Here is a 13,981-nt window from a genome sequence, read left to right as displayed (position 1 = left end):
ACAAAAGCATAAACACAAACAGTAACACTGCCGCAATAGGGCAATTTCGCGCAAAACGGTCACTTACAAGTTAAGCAACAATTTCTTTATTAGGGCAGGTATATTTTTCTTTTAAACATAAAACAATTTTAACTGAATAAAAGCAAACGACACTCAGAAATGTGTAAATGTGCACGGAAGGATTAAAGACAGAGCCATGCCTACGTAAAACAGAATTGAAATAATAATTTAAAAACTAAAACAAACGCATAAACAGTAACACTGCCACAATAGGGCAATTACAAGCGAAAGTGTCACTCACTTATCAGCATTGCATTTCAAACCATTTTTATTTTTCACCTTGCCCTTCATTTATTTAATTTTTTTGGAAATGTGCTTTTAAAAAGCAGAGAGCGTCGATTGACTCAGGCGGTTTCGTATTTTTGTAACAAATTGGCCGCAAATAGAGAACGCTCTCTCCGCTTCCACAGATGTAGCCTGAATAGTGCTAAGAGCATCAAACAGCTGTTGCAGGTGGGGTGGTCTCCTTTTGGTGGCTTCGAAGAGGGAAAACTCTTTGTTTAGAATGCTCATGAAGTCACCGTCTTTCATTTCCTCTGAGGCTGGCTTAGTGGTCATTGAAAAAGCCAGCTGCAAATCTAATCTAGTGCACGTTTATATAAAAAATATATATATACATTTCCCGTTTCCCGTCATAACTTTTCCCGGGAATCGGGAAATAGTTTTGATAAGATTTCCCGTGAATCCCGTTTCTCGGGATTAAACCCTAATGCATACTAATTTATAACCATCAGTAATTTTATTTTGACACTTTGTTTTCATTTAACTGTTGTCTGAACAAAGTATTTGAGAAACCTGTATGATATTTTGCAAGAAAAGTCATAAAAATTCTCTATTATAAGTAGGGGTGGAACGGTACACACAAGTCCCGGTTCGGTTCGTACCTCGGTTCAGGCTTCACGGTTCGATTCACTTTCGGTACAATGGAGGAAAAAAGCAAAACAAAAATGAAGAAGGCATTTTTTTAAGCTAATCTTAAAAACATAGGTGTCCTTATCAGTGTTATTTTGAGATGTCATGAATATGAACTGAAATGCATTTAACATACTATCTCGTATTTCAAAAATATATACCACTTTAAGTAATCTTGTACTCATCTTTCATACAAATAGGGGTTCAAATGTATTACAAGTGTTACCTAAATACATTTTTATATTACATTTTTGGCCTTATTTCATATTAATGTACTAAAGAACAAAAAATAGGCTTGTAGGATGAATTAATAGGTGTGTACGACTTCACGAGGCGCTGCAAGAAACGACAAGTGAATGACGTCAGAGTAACGCGAGAGCGATTTGAAATCAGCCTTCTCCGCAAGATTTCTCGCGGTACTCTGACGCTGCTGGCGCTGCGTAAAGTTTAGCACACTTAAAAAACTGAAAGCAGCTGAACTTGACAGAACTGCCCTGCGTATGCCTGTTGTATATAGCAGGACAATTTATCTCCTACTTCTCAGCGTGAGAAATACAAAGTGTGGCATTTGAACTGACTGAAATGCGTGTTTGTCAAGGTGAATGCGTGAGACTTGAGAGCCCTGATTAGATGTATTTCCACTCACATACCTAACAACTGCTGAACAACGCCGACGCAAAGTCCTCGTCTTTTCCACCACTCTCTCGCCTGTACTATTGTAACTGACTGGAAAACTGAAGTTTTGCCAAACTTGCGATCTTAAAGGGGCCGGCGGATCCTCACCACCATTTGCCATACTCGCTGTCGCTGCTATTTCACTCACTGGACCGTGAACCTGACAAAAAAACTGCAGAGTGCCAGAATGTAGACGGGCTCTGATAGAGCGCATACATAGGCGGAGCTCGGCTGCATCGGCGCCAATAAGAGCTTCAGAGCTAAAGCGGGGCAACAGATTAGCTGTCCATAAAGATCCCGCGTATCCAACAGTAGTTCCGCATTACATTAATTATTTTGCACGCACGTTTTTTTTATTTTCATACCGTGTATTCTCCGTTTAAATTCATGCACCGAACCGTGACCCCCGTACCGATTCGGTTCGAAACGAATACATGTATTGTTCCACACCTAATTATAAGCATATACCCTGGGACAAATTATAATAACGCATAATGCACCCGTGTCTGAGGGTATGCATCACAGTAGGGCTGTAACGATACATCACGTGTCCCATTAAAAAGACCTGTCTAAAATCGAATCTGCATCGCTGCATCGCGATTCTGTGTTTCATGCGCAGCTTGTGCATGTACTGTGGCGTTTTGGTCCGTAAGAAGTCCGTTATAAATCTAAAATCACTACGAGTTTGACTCGTTTATAACGTCCATTTAAAAAAGCAATACTCGTTAAACAAAGTCATTCAAAATATTCTTTATTATCATGAAAATACCTGAAGCAATCTGAAGAACGGCAATATACATATTCCTGTAGACATTTCCTGGAATAGGGTTTGTGATGCTACTTCTTCTGTGGCACAAGTGGCGTTTCTGCACGAGTGCGCCCCCTGGCTTTCGGATGTGGCGTCATTTCACCGTAATTTATTCAAATTCATTAATTGAGAAAACGCACACTTGCACGATAAATCGTTACAGCCCTACATCACAGCATTCACAAACCAGGCAAGCTAAAGATACTCGGATATCAGTATTGCTGCTTGTACTCTTCCTTACAACTCCAAGACTTTGACATGCAGTAGAAAGATCACAATTTTATTTATTCACCAAAAAAATAATTTTGCTCTAATCGCATATAAAACTGACATAAACTGTAATTAAAGGAATAGTTATCTCAAAAATAAAACTTATGGGTACATAAATGATGACAGAAGTTGTTACAAACCTATACAAATGTCTTTGTTAATAAATATGCTTAAAATATATATCTTTGTGTTCAGCAAAACAAACCATTTTTGAGCACCACTGACTTCTATATTTGTATTTCCTACTGTGGAAGTCAATGGTGCTCCTGATTAGGGATGCACCGATAGGATTTTTTTGGGCCGATACCAATTTAAACAGACAACTTACCACAGCTGGACATGATTTTCATAATTTTATTCACTGCGACCCTGTTGCGGACCCCCCCTCACCCCTCATTTTCAAAAACTCATCGGATCTAGACGAATCACAAGAATGACCTATTTTGGATCAAAAACTGTGAATTTCACAGAAAGGTGACAAGTTTGCACCCCTGAAAACAAAGGCACTACACTCCCATGGGTCCACACACTGTAAAAAATACTTTGCTGTAGGGATGCTCCGATCGATCGGCCGCCGATCGGTATCGGCCGATAATGGCATTAAAGGCTCTCTAAGCGAATCTGCGAGACGTTAGTTATTGTTGACGTTTGAAACTGTTGTCAAACAGACGGAGCGTAGCTAACTCCTCCCCCGCCCCCTCCCTTTTGTGCTTTCATGAACGCGCCCAGCCCCCACCCCCAAATCCTTTTAGTCGTTTATTGGCTGGAATACTTTGTTTTGCTTTGTGATGCTAGGTTTGGCCACTTGTTGATATTGCCGTTTGTGAAGCCTGGGCTGTCTACAGAGATCGCGGTTTTTTACAGTTTGATCAGCGGACAGGCAGCAAGCAGATAGTGAGGAGATGTTTCCGGTATGTAACAAAAAATGTTTTATGGTCTAAAACGCTTCAATTCGCTTAGAGCGCCTTTAAATGACTCGATCGGTGCTCGCTAATCTCATAAACCGATCTTTCTGTTTACGTTTGTCATCAAAAGGATCCTGAATGGGGCTGCAATTAAAGACATTTTTTACGTAGCACGAGCATTTTTACAACCTGTTGCTCATGTGCAGCGTGCAGATTTGTATGTCTCTCTTTGCCTTTACAGAGATATGCGTATTTTCTATGAAGACGCGCTCCGGTAAACAGCGCGAGGCGTCTTAACATCCCCATCAAACAGCGTATACAACACATATCTATCACGGACAATTGCATCCTCATGCCAAAAGTTTCTTATTTGCATGCGTCTTAAAGTTTTGAGCGTTTAAACTTTTATTTTCCTCACAGCTGCTTGTCTGCGTTCAGCCGCCGCCCACACACACAGCAGCCTGTCATCAATGCACGTGAACAGAGCGATCTCTCTCTCACGTCTTAAAGCTGAAGTAACCTAATTCATCTCTCAATAAAATCACTCTCTGCTCTTGACTAAAGAATTTTTATACTTACGAATGCGTGTATATTTAATTAATACAGTAAAGTCTGTGAAGTGCTTTATTTTCAGTACTTTTAGGAGACATAAGCCTTTTTAAAGCCATATTAAATTACTGCAAGTAATATAACAAAGGCAACATCCGTGGTATTATTTTATTTAGAAAGATTGTAACAGTTACAGTCATCAAAGAGCTTGCATATCAGCATCGGTATCGGCCGATCACAAAGATTACAAATCGGTGATTGGTATCGGCTGCAAAAATCCTGATCAGAGCATCCCTACTTTGCTGCCTTAAAATCTTTTGTTAAATCAACTGAGATTTACAAGTCATGTCAACAGATATGAGTTGTCACTAGGGCTGGACCAGAATATTCGAATATTCGTTCCGTGGGTTGACATTCGATTTTCAGTTTTGAGATTCGAATATATATATTAATATTTTACAGCGTTAATGCAAAGCTTTTGCCAAGCAGGAAGTGCGCTTCACGTTCCCGCTCTATAGGTGGCGCAGAGAGACCAACATCCAAAGCCAACAGCCACCAAACGCCACCAGTGGAAGAGATCGCCTCGAACGTAAAGCGCGCTTCCTGCTTTGGCATTCACGCTAATAGTGTTGTAAATAACGTTCAGTTTCTTGTAAAAATGGATTGATTTGCTTCACAAGACGTCAATATGTCACACGGAGTTATGGGAGATTACTTTGGTATTGGATATATATGCTTTAGCTGGCAAATCGGTTGACTTGCATGACGGAGCACTGGGGTTTCTGCAAAATATCTTCTTCTTTATTGTTCTGCTGATGAAAAAACATATTGGATGGTGTAAGTGTTATAAATAAACTTGATTTTGAAAATATGCTACCGTTTTATTACAGTTTGTTGAACTTCGTTCATTTATTTTCGTTGTTTTATTTAAATGGTCTACCCTTTACGTTGTCAGTAATTACTGTGCTGCTAATTTCTAATACGGGAATGTTTGTTTGTTAGAAAAATGTTAGGCTACCTTATTAAAAGTATTGCTCTTGTGTTTTGTTTCACTAATGCTGTTCTTGCAGGACGCGTGACAGGCACCCCGCTTCCGGCTTGCACTGTTCTGTAGTTTATTAATATTTAATAAAGTTTATTTATTATAAAGTTTAGACTAACTTTTTGCACTGGTGCGCCTTAAAGGTATAGCGGAAGATTTTCGTTTTCCGGGTGGATCATCAAGACTATTGGTCATCCCAAATGTCAACCATTCTGATTATATGTTGACGTATAACCGTCTTACGTGCACGCCTCTAGCTTCGCTTGCTGCACATGCGCACTTTCACGTGTATGTGTGTTGTGCTACGGTTTCAACCTTCATTGAAGCTCGCGTTCTCCCTGTGTTTTTTTTTCAAAATGTCTGAGGGTCGCAAGAGAAAAAGTGTCTACGAATTGTATGACAAGAAGAGAAAGGACTATAAAGAAAGAAGCAAGACCAGAATGTTTATGGGAGACTATTTCACACGCTGGCGTGAGCTAAAAGGACAGGTTGGGCTTCCCACGCGAAGTTTCTACTGGAAAGGTACATTTTGTCATGCTATTTGGAGAATCCATTTAAAATCACTGCTAGTAAAAGTTAGGGATGCTCCGATCGATCGGCCGCCGATCGGTATCGGCCGATAATGGCATTAAATGACTCGATCGGTGCTCGCTAAATCTGCCGATCTCATAAACCGATCTTTCTGTTTACTTTTGTCATCAAAAGGATCCTGAATGCGGTTGCAATTAAAGACATTTTTTACGTAGGCGGTGGCTGAACGCAGACAAGCAGCTGTGAGGAAAATAAAAGTTTAAACGCTCAAAACTTTAAGACGCATGCAAATAAGAAACTTTTGGCATGAGGATGCAATTGTCCGTGATAGATATGTGTTGTATACGCTGTTTGATGGGGATGTGAAGACGCCTCGCGCTGTTTACCGGAGCGCGTCCTCATACGCATATCTCTGTAAAGGCAAAGAGAGACATACAAATCTGCACGCTGCACATGAGCAACAGGTTGTAAAAATGCTTATGATGAGTTTCTTATTTGCATGCGTCTTAAAGTTTTGAGCGTTTAAACTTTTATTTTCCTCACAGCTGCTTGTCTGCGTTCAGCCGCCGCCCACACACACAGCAGCCTGTCATCAGTGCACGTGAACAGAGCGATCTCTCCCTCACGTCTTAAAGCTGCAGTAACCTAATTCATCTCTCAATAAAATCACTCTCTGCTCTTGACTAAAGAATTTTTATACTTCATACGAATGCGTGTATATTTAATTAATACAGTAAAGTCTGTGAAGTGTTTTATTTTCAGTACTTTTAGGAGACATAAGCCTTTTTAAAGCCATATTAAATTTCTCTTTGCAGAATAAATATTTGTTGTGCTTATTTATTTGAGTCTCTATTAAAACAATAATATACCTAATTACTGCAAGTAATATAACAAAGGCAACATCTGTGGTATTATTTTATTTAGAAAGATTGTAACAGTTAGTCATCAAAAAGCTTGCATATCAGCTTTAAAAAAATCGGTATCGGAATCAGTATCGGACGATCACGAAGATTACAAATCGGTGATCGGTATCGGCTGCAAAAATCCTGATCGGAGCATCCCTAGTAAAAGTTGATGTAAGCTATGATTAGCGATGCTAGCCCTGGCACAAGTCACGAACCGCACAGACACGGTAAACATGCCGACAGAAACTTGTAAACAGAGCGAAGAGAAGAACTGAGCTCCTGTCTCTGTCTCGTGCACGCGTTTAACATGCGTTCCCTCTCGGGAGGAGGGAGGGAGAGTGTTGCGTGTGCATTTTTTAAAAAAAATATCGAGGAGCGGTTCTTTTAAATAATTCGGGAAAATCTTCCGCTATACCTTTCAAGTTAGGTGCATCCAAATTTTTGATTGCATCGTATTTAGGCGGGGTGCATGATTTTTGAAAAACACTTAGGAAAAGGAAGTCGGGCCGACTACCAAAAAACACTTGTAGCTAATCAGCAGTAAGGGGCATGTCTACTAACCGACATCGTTGCCTGGGTTGCATATGTGTGGGGCAGGTCTATTAAAAGAAGGTCCAAATATCAATGTTTGTTTTGTAGATTTCAAATATCAACATTGGCTTTCAGAGATCATGTACCCTGCCTTTAAAGTTCACCCAAAAATGAAAATCATGTCATTTTCTCACTCTCATGTTGTTACAAACCTGTAAATGTCTTTAACATGACTTAAAGGAACAGTATGTAAGAAATTTATATCAATTAATCATAAAATGTCCCTGATATGTCACTAGACATTAAGAAATAATTTTAATTTCAAATACTTATATCACTGACAACAGTGGTTTGTCCAGGATATTGTCATTTAAAATGTGGAGTTGCAGCCCTCAACTGATGTTTATGTTGTCATGTTGTGTATTGGCCACCAGTTGTGTGATTGCAGTACCAGTTTTAGCCACTAGTTTTATTATTGCAATACCAGTTTTGGCCACAATCCTACATACTGTTCCTTTAAGATATTTTAAGGAACTATTCATGAGCCCCATTCACTTCCATAGTTTTCTTTTATCCTACTATGGAAGTGAATGGGGCTCATGATCAGTTTGGTTACAAACATTCATCAAAATATCTTCCTTCCTTCATCGGAAAAAATAAATTTATACAGGTTTGTAACAACATAAGAGTTAATGATAAAAAAATTAAATTTTTTGGGTGTACCATCCCCCCAACACGTCACAAAATAACAAACTCATATATGCTAGCCTACTTTTTAATTTATTTTGTTAATTTGCTAATTATTTAAATGAAACATTTCATGTAGGCTCATTTATTTTATTTTTTTTACCAAACAAAGACGTAATCATGTTCTATTGATTTAATGCTATTTGCACTTGAAATTAATCCCTTGGGGAAAATTAGGTTAGGTTTATTCATAAATGAGTGAACAACGCAAATCAATTAATGAACTTATTTCTCCATTTAAGACATGAGATTTTTTTTAAGTCGTGGCACCATTGAGAAATTAGATCGCACTCTAGAGCCCTGTAATAATTAACCAAGTACTGCCAGTATCACTGCAACAAAAATCACATATATACTTATATTCCATATACATTTCAAGCACACAGAGATCTCACTCGCTGTTTTTGTATAATGTATTACAAACACATTTTGATCTTTGTTTTGCTGAAACAGAGCTTCAAAGCTTTGCCAGAAACTAAAAAAGTGGAAAAAATCTGAAATTACTCCTTGTCAATTTTTCTAACCAAACTCACTTGAACATACATCACATCAAACTTTAAAGAAGGTATTAAAAGCAGCGTTCCTTTTAGTCATCACTTCATTCATTTGTTACAATGCACGCAAGAATCAACCCAAATGGTTTTCAAAAAGTGCAGATTTTGATACATAATATCTGTCTTCTCTTTTTTGGTCTATTGTAGAACAGCTAGTGTTGGGCGATATGCCCCATTTTGAGATCGTCCTATCGTCAGCCTGTTAGATCGGCGATACACGATAGTATCGGGGGCGGGGCAGTAGTTTACTAATTCTTTTATTTCTTAATTTTTTACTCATTATAACAAGTCACTTGATTGGTGGACAAAAAAAGAACAAGAGCAACACCGTCATGACCGCAACCTTCTTAAAGGGCCATTTCACCCATAGGAACATTAATCTTTATGGAAAGTGAGTCATATTTGTAGTCAAAATGTAACATAAATGTAGAATTTTGTGCCTATTTGACAGAGAAAAGACAAAATGTGACTTTAGAGCACATTTGTATGAAAAACTACAACTGCCACTATGCACCACAATGCACAGCTCTGCAAGCCACTCCCATTACTCGGAACACGGCTCAGACATGCTATTATGTACATAAATGCCACGTTAGTAAAACAAAGAAAATAGCCACCACCACTGTGTCTGACTGACACCAATCATGATTTACTTTTAAACGTGATGTTACATTGTGGTATACACAATAACCCTCTGGCCTGGTGTGTAGCAAAGTCTTATTCAAACAGTAACGTGCGGTTTCAGATCCGCAGTACAAATGTCTTTTCAAGTAGTTAAAAAGGGTATGCATTTTAAATGTTTATTTAGTTTTACCAATTTTCTTTTTGTCTCTTGTTTACTGTAATTACATTTGTGTTATTATTGGCCTCACTGCTTTCACAATATAGACATATAAAACACTGCTCAGATATGCTATTGTGTACATAAATGCCACATTAGTATAACAAAGAAAATATAAACACTCACTTTAGTCAGACGTCCGTTTTTACCATGCATCCTCCACACAAACGCGTCCCCTGCATAATATCTCCACAGACGCGCTGTCTCAGCTCTTGGAGCTTGTGCTCGTAAACCGAAACACGTCTTTGAAATAAGCACGCGACCAGAAACATTCACAAAACAAACCTTCATATCCTTATCTGATCCAGAAATGTTAAACCGAAAGCAAACGGCGCGAATCCGTCCAAGCTTATATACTCCGCAGCGCGTCTGCTCGTAAACCGAAACATGTCCGTGAAATAAACGTTCCAAACGCGCGCAAAGTTCCTCTCTTGCATAGAAACCTTCACCAAACAAACGCCCATATCCTTATCTGATGCAGAAATGTAATAAAGCAAGCACACAGCGAGAATACAGGCAGTAGTGTGTCCAAGCTTCTCTACGCAGCAGAGGCCGATGGTGCTGCGTCTTCACCGGGCTCCTCTACTCAGGCGACGCCCAGGCTCCGGCTTCTCCTCGGGCTTCTGTTCCTACATCTGCCTCAGCTCTTTGCAGTATTGTGGCTCATAAAGGTGCAATGTACAGCGGATTAGAGCATCACGCTTGTAAAATCACCCTCTTCCATGTAATATTGATTAACTTCCACTGTTATTGTAACATGAATTCGGCTTGCTCCACAACTTCTGTTTAGCTTAGCTTAGCATAAAGATGGCGGCTGATCGTTTTTTTTCGGTCTGTGTTCGTATATTTTCGTAAGTCCCACCCACTTATCTGTAATTGGTCTGAAGCGCGAGTGGGTCCCACCCATAGCCCCCACCTTGGAAAAATGAGGAATGAGTGTCTGTAGTCTTTCACACTCAATAGAGATACAGGATTTCCTTCTTTCAATGACGCAAAATGACGATTTTTACATCATTGAAAGAAGGAAGTGCCTCACTGAAATTAGTATTTCTCCCCTCTCAGGGGAAACTGAGGGAATGGTGCACGACCATTCAAAAACATGACTGGGGTTCTAACGGTACAAAGCTTAATGCAAATGGGTGAAGTTTCCCTTTAAAACTAATTAATGAGAGCGCGTCATTAAAACCCTAACCACGATTACTTAATAACTGTAATAAAACATGCATCTGCGCGCGCGCACATACAAACAATTCAATGCATTTGTTTGGTGCTGTTGCAGAAGGCTACACGTGTCAAGCAGTGGTGCTCTCATGAGGTGCCTTTTTAAACGCATCGGTCCAGCGGAACGCGATCACATTTTAAACAGAATCATATTTTAAACACGAGGGATGGTGTTGCTACAACTCATTGAAATGCATTTCATAAACGGGATTAATACCTAGTGATCTGACTTCGGACAGAGCGCAGCTTTCTGCACGTACGCGAGTGTGAATGAAGTGCCAATACGCAGCGGGTCATATTTAAAAAAAAAAGAAAGTTTGCCTCAGCTCGCATGAAACGCATTAAACTGAACAAATACATAAGGATTACTACTTTAGTTTATGTTTAGACTTCGGACAGATGCGAGAGCGCATGCACGTGAGAAGCACAGCTGCTCATGACACAATGGATTTAGTGCTAGAAGGAGTCCAAGACGCGCGCATTAAGTGCAGGTAATGAATCCTTTCTCTACAGGCTTTCCGCGTGAGGTGGAGCCCACCAACTGTCATGCGAGGAAAAGCATGCAATGTGGATGTTAATATAAAACTATGATGATGATGATGATGATAATAATAACAAACAACCATTCGCCAACTATCGTCATGACTATCGCCATGAAAGCCTTAGCCTACCATTGGCGATATGTCTGGAGATCGTCCATACACGATACTATCGTCTATTGGCACAACCCTAAGAACAGCTGTCAACAACTTTTGTCCACAAAAGCAGGCACTACTGGCACTATCCAGATAATATGCAGAAACTAATATTATAATCAGCTGGGACCGGACAAATGCATCTCAGATGGCTTTAGGGTGAATAATCCGTGGTGTAATTTTCATGTTTGGTCAAACTATCCCTTTAATAGATTCTGCCAAGTTGCCAACAAACCTGTATTTCTGAATGGCCTGAGGCCAGGATTAAGCAGATTTGAAGCTAAAGTACTTAATGAACATATAATACGTGCCGAGAGCATTCGGTTATTATCACTCTCATTTTGGCGGAAGCAGCATTTAGCAGCTTTTGCATCTGAGCGCCTCATATGTTATTAAAAAAAAAATATTCTAACAAGAATAGCTGCTTGAGGTGAAACTAAAGAGTTAATCAACAAAGTAAACACAAGCCTTTTCTAATATGATGTATTCAACATGATATTCATCATATATAGCATACATACACAATACAAATCAATGACTGAAATCATACTTTGATGCTCCTAATCTCACTATTAAATGATGAGACTTTAGCCTGGATTTTACATGGTCAGAATATTTATAACAAGGCTGAATAGTTGCTAAACCCAGCGTAGGGCTTACACCAACTTTTATGCCCAGCTGGAGCAATTGGCAGAAGGACACAGAAGTCTAAAACAGCACAAGTAATAAAAACGCTGCTAAATTTATAAGACACTTCGGATCTTGACATGCATTTTCAACCTAAAGCATCTTGCATGATAAATCAGCAACAACAAATTGGATTGGATAATGCAAAGTCAATAATTCTAACGCTAAACCTGTCAGGATACACTTGTCATGCTAATGTACGTACTACTGTATTCTAATATAATGATCACAGGTGTTAAAGGGACCATGAGCACCATTCACTTCCATAGTAGGAAAAAAGAATAATATGGAAGTGAATGGGGCTCATGAATAGTTTGGTTACAAACATTCTTCAAAATATCTTCCTTCGTGTTCAAGAGGGAAAAAAATCCAGTTGGTAACAACATAAAGGTGAGTAAATGATGACAGAATTTTCATTTTTGGGTAAACGATTTTGTCTCTTAAAAATAAAAGTCCTAGCAACAGATACTTGCATGCTCTTTTGATGCATATTTTCAGATAACAAAAACAGCACATATTATTAAGGCATAGTACAAGTAGGAGAATTGGGATGCAGAATACATAACACGAACACTTCCTCCCCCAAATACTCCAAACAAGTATACTATTTAGTATAAGACATCGTTTAAAGGGGTCATAGCGTGAAAATCAGACCTTTTCCATGTTTAAGTGCTATAATTGGGTACCCAGTGCTTCTATCAAACTAAAAAATGTGATAAAGATCAACCCAATAACTTAGTTTGGGTAAGCCATTTTCTGCAAGCATGTGAAAAATTAGGTCGTTCAGATTTCGCCTGTTTTGTGAGGTAGGTAACAAGGTGAATTACAATAATACCGCCCCTTTATCTGCAATATCCAACCACAGCACTGCCATTTAGTGCAGAGAAAAAGAGAGAAAAAAATACTTGACAGCACAATTGAGTTTCAATTACAACAAACCACCATCATTGTGATCAGTGTTTGCATTTCATCAGCTCATTTGCATTTTAAACGGCACACTTTTGCTCAGGCCTACAAATGTATAATTTTAACATGCTATAATAAGTTATTTTTGGAGTATTTTGAGCTAAAGCTTCACATACACAATCTGGCGACACCAACGGTTTCTTTTACATCTTAAAAAAAATCTCATAATATGACCCCTTTAATTTTCCACTTTACACTATTGAGCTGCCTACCGGACAATGTTTCTGGACGCTGGGTCTGGTACCGCACATTAAATGTCCAAAAACGCTGATGACCAAACGTGACTTTTTTTGACCAGAAGTAACCTATGATGTCCACAAAATTTACACGCGCTGCGCACAACACCCAAAACTGCTACAGCCTCGCGCATGATGTCCAAAACGGTCTTCCCTCGAAACGTTTCTTACTCGTAATGTTCCCCTGATGTCCCAAACTGGTGCTGACTACAACATGTCAACGACACCCAAATATGATGCATACATAGGCAGCGCATTAAGTTTGAGACAAGACTTACATTCTGACCCGATAAGGAATAGATTAAGTTAGCAGTTTGCTAACAAACACAACAACTGTCAAGTTATCTAAAGAAGGCAAACTACTGATGTATAATAATGTCCATGCACACAATCACACAAATTATCACACACGGCCACTTTGAAGTTGCAAGAGACGAGGATTTCAGCGCTCAGCAGGTGCCAGATCACACCTGAGCTCAGATTAGCATGCTAACGTGCTACATACTCACATTTGCGCAGCCACTTGATCCAGTAGCGTACGATAACACTGTGGAATTTCTTGTTCTCGATGCACCAGACGGATAGTCCCTGAATAGACTCCATGGTGTTGTTTACAGTCTGAAATCGACGGTCTAAAGTAGACTCAAAGGCCGGCGATGAGCCACTGTTGCGGCCGCTAGCGCCTGCACTTCCAGCCGCCATTTTTCCAGCAATGCAGGTTGCTGCTGCGCGGCGCCCTCTACAGGTTCTTGCGTTGATACTACAAGACCATGGAGGCTTCTGTTTACAATGAATTCGTACACACAGATGATGCAGAAAGCTCCCTAAGCTAACAGAAATATAACA

At 39.5% G+C, this 13,981-nt stretch overlaps 1 protein-coding gene across 1 annotated transcript in view; it reads right to left on the bottom strand.

Annotated features, from left to right (window-relative positions):
* Positions 1 to 13,897, bottom strand: part of rprd2a (regulation of nuclear pre-mRNA domain containing 2a) — a 46,605-nt gene extending 32,708 nt beyond the window's left edge. Inside the window, exon 1 of the mRNA XM_055220353.2 lies at positions 13,645 to 13,897. Coding sequence (XP_055076328.2) covers positions 13,645 to 13,837 — 193 coding nt within the window. The 5' untranslated portion in view covers positions 13,838 to 13,897. The remainder of the gene's footprint in view (positions 1 to 13,644) is intronic.
* Between the last annotated feature and the right edge of the window lie 84 nt (positions 13,898 to 13,981).

The sequence above is a fragment of the Misgurnus anguillicaudatus genome, chromosome 20 (assembly GCF_027580225.2).
Source record: "Misgurnus anguillicaudatus chromosome 20, ASM2758022v2, whole genome shotgun sequence".
NCBI classification, from domain to species: domain Eukaryota; kingdom Metazoa; phylum Chordata; class Actinopteri; order Cypriniformes; family Cobitidae; genus Misgurnus; species Misgurnus anguillicaudatus.
Note: the sequence above shows the minus strand (reverse complement) of the source record. Positions and strands in the feature narration are given on the sequence as shown.